Source organism: Nematostella vectensis, chromosome 7 (genome assembly GCF_932526225.1).
Source record: "Nematostella vectensis chromosome 7, jaNemVect1.1, whole genome shotgun sequence".
Lineage (NCBI taxonomy): Eukaryota > Metazoa > Cnidaria > Anthozoa > Actiniaria > Edwardsiidae > Nematostella > Nematostella vectensis.
The window spans coordinates 8,736,339-8,755,794 of NC_064040.1; the positions used below are offsets into that span (position 1 = coordinate 8,736,339).

The 19,456-nt window shown below is 41.8% G+C and overlaps 3 protein-coding genes across 9 annotated transcripts; 1 reads left to right on the forward strand and 2 right to left on the reverse strand.

The window, feature by feature from the left end:
* Positions 1 to 12: 12 nt before the first annotated feature.
* On the reverse strand, positions 13 to 7,469 carry LOC5512981 (beta-1 adrenergic receptor). Of its 4 annotated transcripts, XM_032382507.2 has the most exons (6): positions 7,314 to 7,333; positions 6,539 to 6,648; positions 5,492 to 5,653; positions 4,347 to 4,480; positions 3,436 to 3,777; positions 13 to 2,035 (listed from the first exon to the last, which is right to left on the reverse strand). In XM_032382507.2, exons 5-6 carry the CDS (start codon positions 3,725 to 3,727, stop codon positions 933 to 935), a joined length of 1,395 nt encoding a protein of 464 aa, XP_032238398.1. In that variant the 5' UTR covers positions 3,728 to 3,777; positions 4,347 to 4,480; positions 5,492 to 5,653; positions 6,539 to 6,648; positions 7,314 to 7,333; the 3' UTR covers positions 13 to 932. The 4 variants fall into 4 exon arrangements, with proteins under 4 accessions (XP_032238398.1, XP_048586277.1, XP_048586278.1 ...); XM_048730320.1 differs by lacking the exons at positions 5,492 to 5,653; positions 6,539 to 6,648 and having other exon boundaries at positions 7,314 to 7,469; XM_048730321.1 differs by lacking the exons at positions 4,347 to 4,480; positions 5,492 to 5,653; positions 6,539 to 6,648 and having other exon boundaries at positions 7,314 to 7,469.
* LOC116618598 lies at positions 6,553 to 19,080 on the forward strand. Of its 3 annotated transcripts, none has more exons than XM_048730319.1 (8): positions 6,553 to 6,680; positions 7,947 to 8,357; positions 9,415 to 9,617; positions 9,930 to 10,064; positions 11,091 to 11,201; positions 11,884 to 12,076; positions 12,757 to 13,033; positions 18,876 to 19,080. In XM_048730319.1, exons 1-8 carry the CDS (start codon positions 6,676 to 6,678, stop codon positions 19,047 to 19,049), a joined length of 1,509 nt encoding a protein of 502 aa, XP_048586276.1. In that variant the 5' UTR covers positions 6,553 to 6,675; the 3' UTR covers positions 19,050 to 19,080. The 3 variants fall into 3 exon arrangements, with proteins under 3 accessions (XP_048586276.1, XP_048586274.1, XP_048586275.1); XM_048730317.1 differs by lacking the exon at positions 18,876 to 19,080 and adding an exon at positions 13,454 to 14,820; XM_048730318.1 differs by lacking the exon at positions 18,876 to 19,080 and adding an exon at positions 13,454 to 14,820 and having other exon boundaries at positions 6,604 to 6,680; positions 8,114 to 8,357.
* Positions 14,730 to 15,921, reverse strand: LOC125568325. Of its 2 annotated transcripts, none has more exons than XM_048730322.1 (4): positions 15,854 to 15,921; positions 15,486 to 15,691; positions 15,310 to 15,339; positions 14,730 to 15,031 (listed from the first exon to the last, which is right to left on the reverse strand). In XM_048730322.1, the coding sequence occupies exons 2-4, from the start codon at positions 15,676 to 15,678 to the stop codon at positions 14,940 to 14,942; spliced, it is 315 nt and encodes a 104-aa protein (XP_048586279.1). In that variant the 5' UTR covers positions 15,679 to 15,691; positions 15,854 to 15,921; the 3' UTR covers positions 14,730 to 14,939. The 2 variants fall into 2 exon arrangements, with proteins under 2 accessions (XP_048586279.1, XP_048586280.1); XM_048730323.1 differs by having other exon boundaries at positions 15,822 to 15,866.
* Positions 19,081 to 19,456: the final 376 nt, after the last annotated feature.

A 19,456-nucleotide genomic window follows, 5' to 3' on the forward strand; every position in this document is an offset into this window, starting at 1 on the left:
ATCTGGACGGCGTTTGATTTTCGGCCATTTCCTCGAAATTTTTGTTCACTATTTACCAGTTACAATTCCATATTCCATGCTCACCATTGCTCCCCCTTCCTAACCCCTATTCTCAGTTTTTCGGTCAAGTCCATATTCCTTGCTCTCCTTTTGCTTGGCCCTCCCATATCTTTCTCGGTAAAGCCCATATCCCTTGCTCACTCTCGCCCCCCTTTGCCCACCCCTGTTCTCCGTTTTTCAGTTTAAGTTCAATTCCTTGCTCACACAATCGCTTCTCTTTGCCTATCCATTCTCAGATATCTACTTATTATTTCTACTTATTCAATACAGAATAAGTAATTCTACTTAAATTAAATATAGATATGTTTACTAATATAACATTGATAATAACTTAAAGGAACACCCTAAGGGCAATAAAAAATTCGAAAGGAATGAAGTGAAGTACCACAGACTCGCCGTTTTAACCCGGGTACACCAAAAATGCTTGCTTGCCTTTTACTTCTGGGAGCAAAAGTAAAAAAATAAAAAAACATTTTTTATTCCAGGCAGCATATGATGGGGTACGCTAGTATCGTCTGTAATGCTAAAAATCATGCAGAGACTCACTCTCCCAGGGTTCTTAGTTTATTTCCTGTTTCGCTTCTTTTCTAATGTTCTGCAATGAACTCCGCCATGTTTGCTGCTCCTTTTCACTCAATCTTTTTCTAATGTATTGATTTGATCCGTTAAGCTAAATAATGAAATACCTGATACAAAATGTGAACACTCTTCGGGGCCAACAATAGGGTCAATATTCACTTCCCTCCCTGGGCCCCCACTTTTTGCCCCTGTCCATCATGGCCCCTAATGGGGCCCGTTCTACCTCCCGTCCCTGCCCTTATAAACCACAATAAGGCGAATGAATGGGTTACACACTGTAAGGACAATTTAACTCATAAATTTGTCTCTCTCATCTGTAGGTACATATCTCTAGTCAAGTCCGACCTTAAAGAAAGCCTGCAATCACGTTCATCAACACATGTCATATCATGCGACAATTCGTCACGCGCTTTATTATCACGCGGTAATTCGTCACGCGCTTTATCATCACGCGCCATACTATTACGTGATTTAGAGTCACAACCCCTATCCTCACGCACGGAGTCAATCAGCATCAAACTTAACGTCTCCCTGCTATTCTTGCGACTTACATCTAACAATTCCCTACTAATGCTAGCACGAGTTGCACACGTGACCGTGTAAACCTGCTCACGTGATCCTGAGTCCTTGGAAAAACTTTGCTTTAGTAACCAGGCCAAACACGGGTGCAGTCGCCCCAGTTCCCGCGCGAACGTGGCATCTCGTATAGTGTATATGACCGGATTGACGCAGCTTCCGGCGATGGCGCATATCAAGCCGAGCTGCACGAGCCATGTGGGAGGAGTCTGACCTATGAATAATTTACATGTCGTCGCAAGTGTGTAGATTGCCCAGCAGGCTGCGAAAGCACCAATGATGATAAGAACCGTCCGAAAAAGCCTTCTTTCCCTCATTTGCCTTTCCTGTTCTGCTACAAGGTTCCTGCCATCTTCGAGACCAGACATCAGATTCGAGCACTTCTTGGTATGCCTGTATATCACGCAGTAGATTGCAACCATCAAGAACACAGGAAAAGCGAACGGGAAAAGCGCGAGACAGAGCGAGTATGACCTGTTTACTATTGAGGCCGCTGACCAGTTAGGCTTGCATGTGTAGGTTGCAGAGTCTGTTATGATCTCGCCCCAGCCCCCAAGGGGCGCCGCGGCCCAAAATATAGAGTGTACCCACGAGAGGACCAGCAACCATTTGCACCATCTTTGGGTAAAGGTGTTGTGCCCGCGATACTCGAAAGGCTTGCGGACAGCGTTCAGGCGGTCCATGCTAATGAGACAGAGCGTTGCTATAGAAGCGTTGAGTGACGTGGATAAGAGGGTGGAGTACACGTGACACATGACTTTACCCATAATCCATAGCTGGTGCAAAGCAGTCACTAGCAACAAGGGACAACAGAGCATACCTGAAACGAGATCATTTCGAATTCGTTACAACTTTATTGCTATTTCCTTTAGATTCCAACAACACTCGAATGTCAATTGAAGATACTAAATTCTTATGGATTTTAATGTCTTAAGCTATGCTTAAAATTGCAATGACTTTTCAACTAGGTATAAATAATTGCCGGCTCGTGCTAATGAATGTATATTTGTAAGTTTTTCCTGCGACTTTGTTCGGAAGTGGGGGGGGGGGGGGGTAGGCGATAAGTCCGGATCCCACCCTGCTCATGTGACGAGATAAGTCCGGCTCCGGTTGACCTAGTATTATTTTAGAAAATTATGTATTATGTAGTTTTGGGGCTGTGTGGAACTGTGTGTTAATTTTGTGAGTATTTTATTTGGATATAAAATGGTTCTAGACGGATCTAGTGACCTATTACCAGAGTTAAGGATGATGATTTAACTTAATTGATCCGTGGTCATCAGTGAATTACCACTGGACCCAGTTAAGGATGCCTGTCTGAACTTAATTAATCCGTGGTCAGTGAATTGCTACTCTGGACCACACCCTGAGTCTAGACACGCCCCTTGTGTGACAGGGCCATTGGTGACTGGGTGATGCACTTGCTCAAAGAACGTACGGGGGCAAAATTCTACAAATCTAACTCCCATCATATGCTTTATATGTCGCTCGAATATTTCATATATGCTGAATATTTTGTGGATTGTCCGTCTAAAGCGGGCTGCTTCTGTAATTGCGCTGCTAAAAATAGCAAAACACGCCATCATGGCTAAAAAATATGAAGAAATAAAATTGTGTTCATAATAACACTTCCCTGATTAAATAAAATATTATATTTATTAATCATCTGTGTAATTCTCTTCTTATAACCGATTTGGTATTATATTCATATTCTCCAGAAATTAGAGCGGCCTAGCCTAAAAAAAAATAGACATTTTAATTAAAAATAGATATCTATTTTTAATAAGAATGTCTAATTTTGTACAGGGTTTTTTGCATCATAAGTGTTCGCCGTGTTCGCTTCAACCATCCGGTCATTACCAATGAATGTCGTGTCAGGAATATTTACTTGATGCGATTCTTACAAACTATGTGGATCTTAGGTAAGCTACCAAATTCCAGATTTGAAGTAACAACTGGGATACAATATCAATACTGCTATAAGACCATATCAATACCATATTAATACAGGCATAAACAAGATACCATGGATTGTCCAGCCATGAAATACAATATTAATACTGCTATTAAAGGCATAAATGAACAAATGAAATACTGTGGATTGCCCAGCCATGAAATACCATCTCAATACTGTTAAGACATCTCTATGGAGCTTATTTAGCTTAGCTGCTATACCATATCAATACTGCTAAGACGTGTCTATGGAGCTATTGAGCTTACCTGCTATGCAATCCGAGGCCGCTAGACTGCCATAGAATGCGTAAATCGACGAGTGAAGCCTATTGCTTTTGACGATACACAGCAGAACAAGCGAATTTCCCAGCGATGAAATGACAAATATACATCCCCACAATACGACTTGTGCTATCACCCATACTGCGCTTTCGTGACTCAATGACTCAAGCACCAACAGTTCCTTACCGCTACTGTTAGTGTTATTCATTTTGTCCTTAAACGGTAAACCTCGTATGAAGCCTCGATTATCGATACCTCCTGCTGCTGATTTTGACATACAAGCGACGCCGACGCCTTCTGACGTACTCCCTTGGGACGCTCAATTATCTAAATGGAATAATAGATGGCGAGTGTAAACAGCATATGTTAAATTACAAAAAGAATACATAATTAACATGGATTGCATATTAATAGAAAGGCTAAAGCACTAATAACGAACTCGTAGGGTCTTAATACTTTTTAGTTTTAATTGATGTATAGACCTGCTAAATCGCGAAGATTATAACACCAGATCCATCACAATTTTTCTATCAGATCTTAAAAATAGGGGGAGCTTGGCTTCTATATAATCATATTTTAGTCAAGAGCTGGATGGCCCCTTGCATTTTAAATATGAAAAAAAATTTTGAAGGAGCCCTTGCCAGATACACCATTTTTGTATTCAAAAATATTGTGTCGATATTTCGAGATAAATGTTAAAAAACTGGGTGGCTAGATTTTACCCAATCGCGTTCCCAATCAGCCGATGAGTTTGCATGCTTCTCCAACGCTTGGTATTTTTCTAGGGTGGCAAATGCGGATGACAGAGACTTTTTAAGATTACTCGTACCTGATTACATAAATTGTGGCATAAGTATACGAGGTATACGGCATAATCGAGAAAATAAAAAACCTACCCCTCACACAACCAACACAGTCGTCAAGTTCTCATATCACCGTCTGTGGTGGAATCGCGCCGTAAAATCGTGTGAAGGGAGAATGAGGGTTGCAGCCTGCGTTATACTGCAGTCGTTTCTCTCATGCGTGCTTTCTAGGACAGGATTGCATGTTATTTGGGTGGTTATTAGTTCATGATGAAAGACACATCGGATATTGTAACATGTCATATCACTTGAGACTATACCGCGTTTTGTCATGGCCAGTGTCACTAATTTATTACAGTTGTTAAGAGTTGAAATACTTGTTCCATCCTAAAACCAACTCTATCGCGAACTTCACAGGGATTAGAAAATTGTTTGAGAAGGCTGGACGACTAAAGTTGTGCACTTGTCTTATGTAACTCCCCGCTCACTCGAGATGACTCTAGACACTATTTTTTTTCATTTATTTCTACTCGGATAATGTCCGCACGTAAAAACGTTTTTTTTTTACGTGTGACATCCATTTTAACGTGTGACATCCAATTTAATGGAAGTCATTCACATTACAATAGATGTCAAGAAAAAACAAATTTAAAAAAATGTTTTCGTGTTTTTAAAGTTGCACAAAAAGTAGAAAGCACTTCTGGTTTCCACAACAAACTTCTTTAAGTCGCAGAAAAAAAAAAATCTTGACACGCGACTTATTTTAGCGATGCAAGTTGCAAGAGAAAAACGGTGTGTACTACAGTGGTAATTCTAGTTTTCTCAATCGGTTTCTTATCAATCCCTAATCAGGGCCAAGGGGAGGGGCACTTAACAGAATGTTAAGATGATAAGAAATCCCGAGGTTTATTTTGCTGAGCTGGGATGACATGATAACTAAAATCATTCACAGAGATTCCTATTGTTTTAGACTAATCGTCTATTGCGATCCCATGCGTTTTTGTTTTTTTCCAACCATGAATGATTCTTGTTTTTAGTAAATCACCATCAATATCCTGGTTTGAAGTATTATATCGAACTTAGCGCTCTCAATAACATAAATATTTTTTTTTATTGTTTTCTGATGTTTGGCTTTTCAGGATACGAAATAATTAATACGTGCGAAGCAGCGTGGCAAATATTGGCAAAACTTGTAAAAAAATTGTAATCTGACGGTTTTTTAAGCAGAAACTTCACACCTCCTTTCATAGACTTTTCCCCAGGCTACTCCCTTGCCGTCAGCTCCATGATGCTGTGCGCGCGCTTACACTTTCCAATACGGCCAGTCGCTCTTCAAGCTGACTTAGGGGCGGGCAGTAAGTACCGGCGACAGAGACTTCATAGAGAACCCACCGAGAAGTCTAGGGACGAGGCTAACATTACATTAAATGACAAGGGAGATATTACTGTACTTCTTTGATGTTATTATTATTATATGTTATTTTATTATGCTGTTATTATACAAGCTGGAGTCGGGATTTGAATCAAACGCGGTACCACAGCCATTTTATCGCTCGTCGGTTTTTTCTTTCTTTTTCACTTCGCCGCTCAGACAAACAAAACAGTCAAACTATTCAGGGATTTAGTTTTCTGTGAGTATATTTGCCAATCTTGCTTACTTAAGTTAGACTTGTTTTGTTCTTCCGAGGTTTATTACATGATCTCTTTTCATTCCTATCGAGTTGGCAAAACAACAACACGCAACCCGCGGGGGAGTAGGACAAAAATAGCCAGATCCGGAATCGACATGGCGCCAAAAGTGTCCCTCTCTTATATATGTTATGTTCTCTTGCGTATATTTAATAATGTTGCTGTTCCTTTTTCGATTCTTTTTCAGATGATGTTGTTGATGTGTTTATCATCATAGAAAGGTGTGAATATTGATTTTAAATATGTCTGCTGCTTCCTTAAGGAGACGCAAGGGATATTTGTGACTTTTTGCATTTTTTTACTCGTTACATGAAACATTTGAATCTAGGCAAGCTAAAATATAAGCACTTGAAATGGTTGATTATAGAGTTGCAAACCAATTAGAAAACTCATAGACGTAATAGTTTTCTGCTTCTAAGCCGTTCGTTATTGACAATTACAAAAAAAAAACATTCCGTTTATTTTTTTACAAATGTAAATATTTAGCCTGTGTGTCCGATAAATAATAATAAAAAATAATAATAATAGAAACTGAAGGAATCAAAAAGGAAAAAACAAATTGTGAAAAGAAACAAGAAATTTAATTGCAATATTACCTGGCGATCAACTAGCTGTAGCAGGTGCTTAGAGAGATCGTGAAGGTTCCTCAATCAACCAGAACGACACACGAACAAATGCTCGTAATCACCGGAAAACAGCGGCGAGGCTTCGAACAAAAATATGGGTTCTTGTTATGAGGTAAGAAAAAATGTCAGGCAATTAACTACTTGTTAACATTCTTACGAATAATAAAACACATTTTTACTTTCTCTCTCGAGTTTCGAATTGAAGAAATCCTTTTAAGTGTTTTCGTAAAACCTCTTTCTTATAGATAGTGAGGACTTATATTGAATAAATGAAATTATAGTTTAAAAGCATTATTTGTGTGTTTTTTACAGCCAGTCATTCTTTAATCACACATTCAATTTCTCTTTGTTATCCCCTTAATACCACTCGAAATATAGAACGCGCTTTTCCTCGCCTTATCTCTAAACTTTTGATGAAAATCCCTGGTTGCTGGGGGGTTGTAACAATTGTGTCCTGTCGCGATACCAAATCGCTTAGGTTGGGTGACTTCGAGTACGCAATTCGTTGTTCTACTCGAGGGAAGAAAATTCGATGTTAAAGGTCTAAGAAGTTAGATATGAATCAAGCGTTTGGTGGAGTTTCATAGAGCAGAGAAATATATAGAGCGAGAAAAAATTATCGACATTTCTGCTCCGAAACTCCACAGAAACGCTTTCTTCCCTGGTTTCTTCTTTTTAGATGCATTGCACTGTTCTTATCAGTAAAAAAATGAAGACCTGCTATGGGGATAACAGTACATCTTACCTCCTCATATTACCAATTACATATTGTCTGAGAGCTTGACAAGTATTTGGGCTTTCTCTGGCGTCGATAATGGTAATGAATTCACGTGACTTTTTGGGTAGCAAACTCGCGTGCGTCACGGATCTTGGCGGCAAAATAACAACAACATAATTTTATTTCATTTTTGTCGCTTTTGGTGTGACGTGAGTTTGTCACTCAAAAAGTCACGTGCTTTCTTAGTGCCCTATTAGGCTGTAGGAAAAAAATGCGAATAAGGAGGAAAACGTTTAAGCTTCCCAGCTTCCGGTTACAATCAGCCGGCAAGAAACATATTTTCTTAAGCATTCTTATGCGGATATTTCGGGGCCGACGACATATTCGATCGTTCATATTTGTTATGCATATTGCACACTAGCAAGAATAACAACATAACGACATGGGCGGGCGCACTATGTTTAGCCCGACATAAAAGAAAAAGCTTGTTTTTTCTCTTGTGTGTTATGTCCATGTCGTTATGTCGACTATAACAGTGCGCGCGCCCATGTCGTTATGTCGATATGTCACTAGTGTGCACTAGGCATTACTGTAACTCATCTGCCCTCACCCTCCCCTTTCTGAACGCAATATAAGGTTTTGCTTCTTTATCCTCCCTAGATGTGGCTTGTATGCGTCTAGCACCCTAAGCAACACAAATGAGGAACTGACAGCCTATCCCTATCCACATCACCTTCATACTCGCAAAATGACGATCAAAATGGCATTCTTCATCCTTCTCACGTGGATTTTCCTCGCTGTTCTTACGCCGCCATGTGCTACCACAGGGAATCCACAAACTAGAGACTTTTATCGCGAATTTGAGGAAGACTGGTGCCGAGAGCGCAGAGCGAGAATGGACTGGAGATCCATGTTGAGCTCGTGTCCAGGCCGTGCGCGTCAGTGGGGAGTCGAGATGTGGCCAGAGTGGGCTGGGACTGCTTCTAATTACAGTTACATCTCGTGGATTGATCCCAAGCCTTTGGGGCACTACACAAAGATTCATATTCAAACGGTCAGCCAGACTAACAGGTACATATCAATAATAGCTGTATCTTTTCTGTTAAAAAAGAGCCTGGGGCAAGCGCGCGGGAAACCTGTGTATTCTAAAACGTGAGGGACTAGGCTCCAAGATGGCTGCCAGCAAAATTGTAGTAAACGACGAATCCCTGCAAGTTTGCGTTAAAGTTCTCAACTTAAAAAGTTCTAGAGCAATTAAAAAGCGAAAAAATGATTAAAGCGGACTCGGATGGTTTGTAATGCCTAATTACCGAGCGAGCTAAAACATGATTGATTGATGAATGTAAAAAAATTGCTGTCTCCAAATTTTTCGATTTTTAGCCTAAATAACAAGTTTCTGGCTTTAAAACAATCCCACGATTATTTAGAACAGCCTTTTAGAACAGATTTTTAGCCTGAAAAGCTATTCAACAAGTGGCCTGCAAATCGATGCAAATGCTCGGCATGGTATAAACGGAGCGTGGAGTTCCACACGGTCATTTTCGCCATAACAGCCGTGCACTGAAAAAAACAAAACTCGATGCACTGCCCTTTTTTCGTTTCACCATTTTAAGCCAAAATGAAAAGTTTTGATCTTAAAAACCTTCCACCGTTATTTAGAACCGTCAAGCGATGGCTTCGAGCTTGGAAAAAATTGCGACATGCTCGGCACATAATGAACGAAGCATGAATTCGCCCCTAAAGTTGTGTCCACCATCTTGTTTTGTTGTATGTCGGATAGGACTGTTGTTTATTGCTGTGTTTATATTTTTCATCGTTTGGCGGTGTCGTCGTGTACCGGCTAACGAAACCAAGTCCCGAACCACGTCATGCATGGGTCAAACAATGGCTTATCAACGCGGTTATGTATTAACCGGTACACGACGATAGCGCCAAGCGAGGGCTCCCCTAATTCCTTAATAGGCATTACGTAACATATTTGAGAGCACGTTTTAATGATATTTTTGCTTTTCTAAATTTCACTTTTTTTTATTTCACGTTTTTTAAATATCACGTATGTAAATGTCACGTGTCTATGTCCCGTGTCTAATAAAGCTATCCCACGACTGACAATGTGCGGAGTCTGTAGGAGCAAGCTGATTGGCGGAGACTCGTGGCGGGCTGTGGTACATGGTCCCGCGGGCGTTCCCGTACCGATTTATGATCTTGGTAATGGTACGTACGAAATGGCGATCCTTTTCCACGAGCCTGGTGTGTACAGTATTCGCCTGTACCTTGACTACACGCTATGCCATGGACTCAAGAACCCGCCTTATGACTGGTTTAAAAGGGGTATGTGTAAACCCAGCTTTTGACTGGTTCAAATTGTGTGTACTTTGCGTTGAGAATTGTGTGTTATAAATCATAACAAAATATATCAAAAGTAGACATTTTAAAAGGGATATCTAAACACCTGGCTTTATTTAGGTAATAGATCCTTTATGACTGGCTAAATATGGGTATATGTTGACTATATAGAGGTTAAGACTGGTATTCTGTGAACCCGCCTTATCTGTGTTTACGAGGGATATGTGTGAAAGCGGGTTGTGCATTAACTCTAATCTCATCCCAGAGTGTGATAGACCATCTCTATTCGTTGTGCAGGCTGCAGACACGGTTCATTCCAACCCGAGGGATCCCTAGGCAGCATCAAGGATTATCTTCAGCAACCGTTCATGCAGGGTGCAGTCATCAATGTGACCCTATCCGAAACAGACAGCACCGCCAGAGATAAACAGGGTATGACAACGTACATAAACCAGTCAGATAGACCACTCCCATAAGTCAAGCAGATAAACCACGCCTAGAAGCCAGGCTGATTACGTCCGCAATCATGCCTTTAAAAGCTATCAACTATCAACTCCATTTCGGAGCTTCTTGTTCTCATGGCAATCCATCACCCTTTTCAAGCTCCTTTATAGCTACTTACCCCTGACAGAGAACTCAGAGAAATATGGGGGGGGGAAGGGATCCGAAAATGTCCATAATTTCATATTCTTTCTTGTGGATGAGTGACAAAAACCCCGAATTTCAGCGCTTCCTGTTCTCATTGCCGAAAGTCGTCGCTACCCAATCCGCTTATTCTAGCTACCTACATCGCTTTAGCTTCCTTTGGCTGTTGTTCTTTTGATTGTATTACTAGATCGCCCCTTTGGTTTACCTTACTTGTTACGCTTGTGGTCGTATTACTAACACCTTGTTCTTTTGCTTCTTGTTCTCATGGATGACGCTTTAATTCCCCGCCCTCACTTGTTATTCTTGTGGTAGTATTACTAACACCTCTTTGTTCTTTTGCTTCTTGTTCTCATGGATGACGCTTTAATTCCCCGCCCTCACTTGTTATTCTTGTGGTCGTATTACTAAAACCTCTTTGTTCTTTTGCTTCTTGTTCTCATGGATGACGCTTTAATTTCCCGCCCTCACTTGTTATTCTTGTGGTAGTATTACTAACCAGCTAACCCCCCTGCTTGTGCTATATCAGTACTATTGTTCTCATGGATGAAAGTTGCCGCTTTAGTTTCCCTTGCTGGTTGCTCTTGTGGTAGTATCACTAACCCCTCCTTTTTCTATTCCAGCACTTCTTGTTCTCATGGATGAAAGTCGCCGCTTTAGTTTCCCTTGCTGGTTGCTCTTGTAGTAGTATAACTCCCACTTCTGCTTTCTCAGCACTTTTTGTTCTCATGGATGACAGTCACCCCTTTAGTTACCCTTACTTGTATGTTGCTCTTGTGGTAGTATCACTAACCCCTCCTTTTGCTATTCCAGCACTTCTTGTTCTTATGGATGACAGTCGTCGCTCGTGCTCTCAGAACTGTACGCTTCTATGGGACGGATATGGGCGCTGGCTTGGCAATGACTGGGTCCCATTTTTAAACGGTAAGCAAGACTTTGCGGCATTTTATTACCTTCAGTTGTGTACGCTATTTGGGTGACATGCTTTGTCACTGATTTGAAAGATGATGATTATGGTTAAGGCTATTATGATGGTAATGATGATGATGAATACTGTTGATGATGATAATGATAATGATGGTTATAATACTAATGATGATTGATGACAGTTGTGTACGCTATTTGGGTGACATGCTTTGTCACTGATTTGAAAGATGATGATTATGGTTAAGGCTATTATGATGGTAATGATGATGATGAATACTGTTGATGATGATAATGATAATGATGGTTATAATACTAATGATGATTGATGACAGTTGTGTACGCTATTTGGGTGACATGCTTTGTCACTGATTTGAAAGATGATGATTATGGTTAAGGCTATTATGATGGTAATGATGATGATGAATACTGTTGATGATGATAATAATAATGATGGTTATAATACTAATGAAGATGATGATAATAATAATGATGATGATGATGATAATGATTATGATGAAAATGTCGATGATGATGATTATGATAATGATTGTGATGGTGTTGACACTTATAATAATAATGATGATTGTAAACCATGCTTAAATGGCCTGGTAATAATAATAATAAGCGCCTGTACAGTTGGTAGTCGATATAAACTTCTTGTCTTGTTTTTCTTTTTCAGACCCCAGTCCCCCTCGTTCAGGACACACCGCTGGTACGGGTATACTGTGGGTTTATGGCGATTCTATCAACAGACTCTTGTACGAATCTATCCAAGCCAAGCCGTTGTGTACACAGGTATTCCGCAGCTGCTACTACTCGCCGGTCTGGGTTTACTCTTGGAAGCACACCCCAGCTGTAGAAATGGATCTCAGGTGCGCAGCTCTATGGAAACGATGATGATGGTCATGATGATGATGATAATAATAATGGTGATGATTATGATGGCGATGTTCCTGGTGGTGTTGGTAGTGGCAATGATTCTTGTTGTAATGGTGGTGATGGTGGTTGTGATGGTGATGGTTTTGGTGATGATAATGGTGATGGATTTGGTGATGGTGATGGTGATGGTTGTGATGATGGTGATGGTGAGGGTGAGGGTTGTGATAATGGTGAGGGTGATGGTGATGGTGATGGTGATGGAGATGGTATGGTGAGGGTGAGGGTGAGGGTGAGGGTGAGGGTGATGGTGATGGTGAGGGTGAGGGTGAGGGTGAGGGTGAGGGTGAGGGTGAGGGTGAGGGTGAGGGTGGTGGTGGTGGTGGTGGTGGTGATGGTGGTGGTGATGGTGATGGTGATGGTGATGGTGATGGTGATGGTGATGGTGATGGTGATGGTGATGGTGATGGTGATGGTGATGGTGATGGTGATGGTGATGGTGATGGTGATGGTGATGGTGATGGTGATGGTGATGGTGATGGTGATGGTGATGGTGATGGTGATGGTGATGGTGATATTCCTAAAGTAGAGATATCCTGATATCATCATACCTAGGTGTGCTTTCCCAATTCTATTGAATTCAGTTAAAAAATATCCTTGGTTAATGCTTTTTAAGGTATGGAGGGTATGATTTGAACATCACCAAAGTCCTGGAGGAGCTTCGAAGTGTTGCCAAGGAGCCGGCCATGGACCAAGACAGCGCTTTGCTCATCAACACAGGGATCCATCTTTTAAAAAGCACGACCTTTAGGAACTATCAGAAGATCATTAAGGGAATGATACGCGTACTGAAGAAGAGCTTTCGTGGAAGAGTTGTATGGAAGACCATAACAGCACTTGGTAAACAGACTCATCTATATACCGGGTGTGTCAGGAGGTTCCACACAGAACAGGTAAGGGCGAGAAAGGTACAAAATAGGTAGGTGGGTAGGTAGGTAGGTAGGTAGGTAGGTAGGTAGGTCGGTAGGTGGTTAGGTAGGTGGGTAGGTAGGTGGGTAGGTAGGTGGTTAGGTAGGAAGGTGGGTAGGTAGGTAGGTAGGTAGGTAGGTAGGTAGGTAGGTAGGTAGGTCGGTAGGTGGTTAGGTAGGTGGGTAGGTAGGTGGGTAGGTAGGTGGTTAGGTAGGAAGGTGGGTAGGTAGGTAGGTAGGTAGGTCGTCACTTAGGTAGGTCGTCACGTAGGTAGGTCGTCACGTAGGTAAGGTGGTCGGTTGGTTGAGGAAGTAATCGGGTTAGTAGCAGATAAGTTAGGAATGAAGTAATCACCCTTTTACACGGCTATGGTTTTTTATAAAATGAAAATCTGTTACTTTCAGAGGATCCAGTTGTTCAACGCGTACGCCATGAAAAAAATGTGCAAAGCTGGTTATGCTGTCATAGATGTGTACCCAATTAGCCACGCCTATCCCGAGGGGACAAATGACGGGGTGCATTACAACGCGCATGCGTTCTACCCGGCCGAGTCCGCTCTATATACGTACTTTACATAGGGGGAGAGGAGGGTGTCTACTTTGCAACAGTTATTCACATAAGGGGAGGGTAGGGGATCAGTTTTGTATATCTACTTTACATAGGTGGAGGGTATCAACCTACTTGTACAAGTTATCCACATAGGGGGAGGGTAGGGGATCAGTTTTGTATATCTAATTTACATAGGTGGAGGGTATCAACCTACTTGTACAAGTTATCCACATAGGGGGAGGGTAGGGGATCAGTTTTGTGTATCTACTTTACATAGGTGGAGGGTATCAACCTACTTGTACAAGTTATCCACATAGGGGGAGGGTAGGGGATCAGTTTTGTATATCTGCTTTACATAGTAAGAGGGTATCAACCTACTTGTACAAGTTATCCACATAGGGGGAGGGTAGGGGATCAGTTTTGTATATCTACTTTACATAGGTGAAAGGTATCAACCTACTTGTACAAGTTTTCCACATAGGGGGGAGTGTTGGGGATCAGTTTTGTATATCTGCTTTACATAGGTGGAGGGTATTAACCTGCTTATACGAGTTATCCACATAGAGGGGGGGTAGTTGATCAGTTTTGTATATCTGCTTTACATAGGTGGAGGGTATCAACCTACTTGTACAAGTTATGCACATAGGGGGAGGGAAGAGGATCAGTATTGTATACCTACTTTACATAGGTGGAGGGTATCAACCTACTTGTACAAGTTATTCACATAGGGGAGGGGTCAATTTTATATACGTACTTAAAATAAGGGAAAGAGATCATATTTAAAAATGTATTCCACATAGGGGGAGGGGAAGGGTTGAGTTCTATACATGTAGTTCACATAGGGGGGTTGGGGCGCCATATTTTATTAAAGTAATTTATATAGGCAGAGGGAGGGGGGATAGCCACATTAATTTACTTCTAAATTTACAATTGGGTGGAAAGGAGGGGCCCCTACCCCTCTACCCCTTATTTTTTTTATGTACTTCACATTTGCATTAATGGAGAAGAGGTTCAGATTGCCTTCAGATTTATCCAGGTATTTTGAGGGGTTTAAAAAGGCCCAATCTACCCAGCTCCCTCCCCCTCACCGCCCCTCATACCAAAAGACTGCGAAACAGCAGTTAAACCAGGTCAAGGCGGAGATATATCATTATAATAATGACACTGCTTTGTTGGTAAGACAATGCTTACTTAAACAACCAATAAAATGTACTTAAAAAGATCGCATGAAGTGTGAAAAGTCTACACAAATGAATGGTTATTTTCCCTTTCCATACACACAGCATCTCTTGCCGCTATTGGGACAAGAGCTTGAGGCATGGGTACTGCATTTATTCTTTATTATTCCTTTTTTGCCATCACATGTACAGCCGCCGCGTTTCTCAAGCGCTCAAGGATTTTTTTAACTTTCTCCATCAGCCTGTAGTGATCATCTGCAATAGGTAAAAAAGCGTATAAAATCACTGACACTGAAGGCGCAATACAAGCAGCATGTGAAAACACTATGGTTTGAGACACAATATAGGCAGCATGTAAAAACACCGGGTCTTCAAGCGCGTGAAAACTCTAGGTCTTTCTAAGTAATACAAGAGTGTGTGAAAATACCGTGCAATACAAGCAGCATGTGAAAACACTATGTCTTGAGACGCAATATAGGCAGCATGTGAAAACATTCAGATTGTAAGACAGTTAGTTCAATTACAAATTTTACCTTCTTCGGGGGTTTCAAATTTTTCATCGCCTGCAATTGGTAAAAACAGCGTATAATATCATTAACACTGAAGGCGCAATGCAGGCAGCATCTGAAAACATCGGGTCTTCACAGGCGCAATACAAGCAGCATGTGGAAACACTAAATAAAATGCGTTAGTTCAATTACTAATTTACCTTTTTTGGTGGTTTCAAATTCTTTCTTTAAGCCAGTCTTTTCAATTGGGGGAGTCTGAAGCCCAAACAATAATTCCCGGATGTTGTGCTCATGTCTCTTAACCCTCAGCAGTCCGTGATATCTGGATGGGTATGGATGGGCAATCGCTACAGCCACGAGCAATGCAAAGATGGTCGCTTTGAAGAGAGCCATGCTTCTTTTGGAACTGTTAGAAACAGTGAGTTAGAATCTGCGAGATTGTTTTCGCTTATTTGAGAATTACAAAAATATTGGGAGGGGGGGCACAAAGTCGTATATGCTGATAATACTTGAAAGTATGGGCAGGTTTGCATTACATTCTGGTAGGGAGATCTTGTTAGCATCTTACCTCAGTTTAGTGTGTTATGATTGCAGTGACTTCTGCAATTTCTACGGCAATCAAAAAGGGAAAACTATTAACAATCAACCACATCGGTATGAGCTAAATAGTCACGAAAACTATTTCATCCTTGAAAACATTAAGACCTTGGTATCTTAAAAATTGTACCAAATACAAAGAAGAGAATCCCCTTCGCGGCCAGTTTATGACATGTCAATGTTATTTACAATTATCTATAATAGGGGGTGGTCTATAGTTGTTCTTTATTTGTAGGGAATAACAATCATGCAATAAACAAGTGATTTTCATTACAAAAGAGCCGTTTGAATGAGATTCGTTGCACCCTTTAGTTTGCATAACGCTCGTATTTTTCTGACATGGAGAGCGACGAAGACATGATCGAACTGACAGAGAATACGTTTTCGCAAGCCGTTAGTTTTTTCTCGGATTTCGATATTGTCGGAACGATCCTTGGAACAACAGGCCATGATATTACGAGGACGAATCTAAGTGAAGAAGTTGAGAAAAGAAAGTACGACAGGGTTCCGGAGAACACGAAGACCAAGACGGTGTTGGCAGTTCCTGCCTGGCCAAAATGGGCAGAAGAGAGAAATTAGAACCAGAGCTGTGGCGGCAGGATCGGATACTTTCGTAAGTTTCGATAGTATCAAATGTGTTCGGTTGTAGGGTTGATGACGTAATAAGAGAGGATGTTTGTAAGGTTGATAAAGTCAAAAAGAGCGAGGTCGAAAGTGGCAATAAACCCCTAAAAAGACCCGCAGATGTAAAAAAAATAATATTTGAAGTTTTTTATGTTTATGGTCCAATAGATTTTAGAAAAGTGTAAAGTTAAGTGCCATATGGTTGGGTTTTGATATTCAGCATGGAAGAGTGCAGGTAGTGAATTGATTTGAATTGGTCATTATAAATGCAAGGGATGTATACGAGTTTCCCCGGGATGTATCTATATACATCCCTTGCATTTATATGAACAAGTCAGTTCAATTCATCAGCCCCGCTCTTCTCTGCTGAATATCAAAACCCTCCCTGGGCTCTTAGTAATAAGCGCCTGTACAGTTGGTAGTCGATATAAACTTCTTGTCTTGTTTTTCTTTTTCAGACCCCAGTCCCCCTCGTTCAGGACACACCGCTGGTACGGGTATACTGTGGGTTTATGGCGATTCTATCAACAGACTCTTGTACGAATCTATCCAAGCCAAGCCGTTGTGTACACAGGTATTCCGCAGCTGCTACTACTCGCCGGTCTGGGTTTACTCTTGGAAGCACACCCCAGCTGTAGAAATGGATCTCAGGTGCGCAGCTCTATGGAAACGATGATGATGGTTATGATGATGATGATAATAATGATGGTGATGATTATGATGGCGATGTTCCTGGTGGTGTTGGTAGTGGCAATGATTCTTGTTGTAATGGTGGTGATGGTGATGGTGATGGTGATGGTGATGGTGATGGTAATGGTGATGGATTTGGTGATGGTGATGGTGATGGTTGTGATGATGGTGAGGGTGATGGTGAGGGTGAGGGTGATGGTTGTGATAATGGTGAGGGTGATGGTGATGGTGATGGTGATGGTGATGGTGATGGTGATGGTGATGGTGATGGTGATGGTGATGGTGATGGTGATGGTGATGGTGATGGTGATGGTGATGGTGATGGTGATGGTGATGGTGATGGTGATGGTGATGGTGATGGTGATGGTGATGGTGATGGTGATGGTGATGGTGATGGTGATGGTGATGGTGATGGTGTTGGTGTTGGTGTTGGTTATGGTGATGGTGATGGTGTTGGTGATGGTGTTGGTGATGGTGATGGTGATGGTGATGGTGTTGGTGATGGTGTTGGTGATGGTGATGGTGATGGTGATGGTGGTGGTGATGGTGATGGTGATGGTGGTGATGGTGATGGTGATGGTGATGGTGATGATGGTGATGGTGATGGTGATGGTGATGGTGATGGTGATGGTGATGGTGATGGTGATGGTGATGGTGATGGTGATGGTGATGGTGATGGTGATGGTGATGGTGATGGTGATGGTGATGGTGTTGGTGTTGGTGTTGGTTATGGTGATGGTGATGGTGTTGGTGATGGTGTTGGTGATGGTGATGGTGATGGTGATGGTGATGGTGTTGGTGATGGTGATGGTGATGGTGATGGTGGTGGTGATGGTGATGGTGATGGTGGTGATGGTGATGGTGATGGTGATGGTGATGGTGATGATGGTGATGGTGATGGTGATGGTGATGGTGATGGTGATGGTGATGGTGATGGTGATGGTGATGGTGATGGTGATGGTGATGGTGATGGTGATGGTGATGGTGATGGTGATGGTGATGGTGATTCAGTTAAAAAATATCCTTGGTTAATGCTTTTTAAGGTATGGAGGGTATGATTTGAACATCACCAAAGTCCTGGAGGAGCTTCGAAGTGTTGCCAAGGAGCCGGCCATGGACCAAGACAGCGCTTTGCTCATCAACACAGGGATCCATCTTTTAAAAAGCACGACCTTTAGGAACTATCAGAAGATCATTAAGGGAATAATACGCGTACTGAAAGAGAGCTTTCGTGGATAAGTTGTATGGAAGACCATAACAGCACTTGGTAAACAGACCCATCTATATACCGGGTGTGTCAGGAGGTTCCACACAGAACAGGTAAGGGCGATAAAGGTACAAAATAGGTAGGTGGGTAGGTAAGTAGGTAGGTAGGTAGGTAGGTCGGTAGGTGGTTAGGTAGGTGGGTAGGTAGGTGGTTAGGTAGGAAGGTGGGTAGGTAGGAAGGTAGGTAGGTAGGTAGGTAGGTAGGTAGGTAGGTAGGTAGGTAGGTAGGTAGGTAGGTAGGTGGGTAGGTGGGTAGGTGGGTAGGTAGGTAGGTAGATAGGTAGGTCGTCACGCAGGTAAGGTGGTCGGTTGGTTGAGGAAGTCATCGGGTTAGTAGCAGATAAGTTAGGAATGAAGTAATCACCCTTTTACACGGCTATGGTTTTTATAAAATGAAAATCTGTTACTTTCAGAGGATCCAGTTGTTCAACGCGTACGCCATGAAAAAAATGTGCGAAGCTGGTTATGCTGTTCTAGATGTGTACCCAATTAGCCACGCCTATCCCGAGGGGACAAATGACGGGGTGCATTACAACGCGCATGCGTTCTACCCGGCCGAGTCCGCTCTATATACGTACTTTACATAGGGGGAGAGGAGGGTGTCTACTTTGCACAAGTTATCCACATAAGGGGAGGGTAGGGGATCAGTTTTGTATACCTACTTTACATAGGTGGAGGGATCAACCTACTTGTACAAGTTATCCACATAGTGGGAGGGTTGGGGATCAGGTTTGTATATCTACTTTACATAGGTGGAGGTTATCAACCAAGTTTTCAACATAGGGGGAGGGGTCAATTTTATATATGTACTTAAAATAAGGGAAAGAGATCATATTTAAGAATGTATTTCACATAGGGGGAGGGTAAGGGATGAGTTCTGTACATGTAATTTACATAGGGAGGGCACCATAAAAGTAATTATATAGGAAGAGGGAGGGGGATAGCCACATTAATTTACTTCTAAATTTACAATTGGGTGGAAAGGAGGGGCCCC

What these genes read in the sequence shown, in the direction of transcription:
- LOC5512981 (XM_048730321.1), bottom strand. Translation starts at nt 3,727, where the DNA reads ATGTCAAAATCAGCAGCAGGAGGTATCGATAATCGAGGCTTCATACGA. An exon ending in GGCCTCGGATTGCATAGCAG is followed by an intron (nt 2,036 to 3,435) that starts GTAAGCTCAATA and finishes ATCTCGTTTCAG; the next exon opens with GTATGCTCTGTTGTCCCTTG.
- LOC116618598 (XM_048730319.1), top strand. An exon ending in CTGGGTCCCATTTTTAAACG is followed by an intron (nt 11,202 to 11,883) that starts GTAAGCAAGACT and finishes TTTCTTTTTCAG; the next exon opens with ACCCCAGTCCCCCTCGTTCA. An exon ending in GGAGGTTCCACACAGAACAG is followed by an intron (nt 13,034 to 18,875) that starts GTAAGGGCGAGA and finishes TGTTACTTTCAG; the next exon opens with AGGATCCAGTTGTTCAACGC.
- LOC125568325 (XM_048730322.1), bottom strand. Translation starts at nt 15,678, where the DNA reads ATGGCTCTCTTCAAAGCGACCATCTTTGCATTGCTCGTGGCTGTAGCG. An exon ending in ATTTGAAACCACCAAAAAAG is followed by an intron (nt 15,340 to 15,485) that starts GTAAATTAGTAA and finishes TACCAATTGCAG; the next exon opens with GCGATGAAAAATTTGAAACC. An exon ending in ATTTGAAACCCCCGAAGAAG is followed by an intron (nt 15,032 to 15,309) that starts GTAAAATTTGTA and finishes TACCTATTGCAG; the next exon opens with ATGATCACTACAGGCTGATG.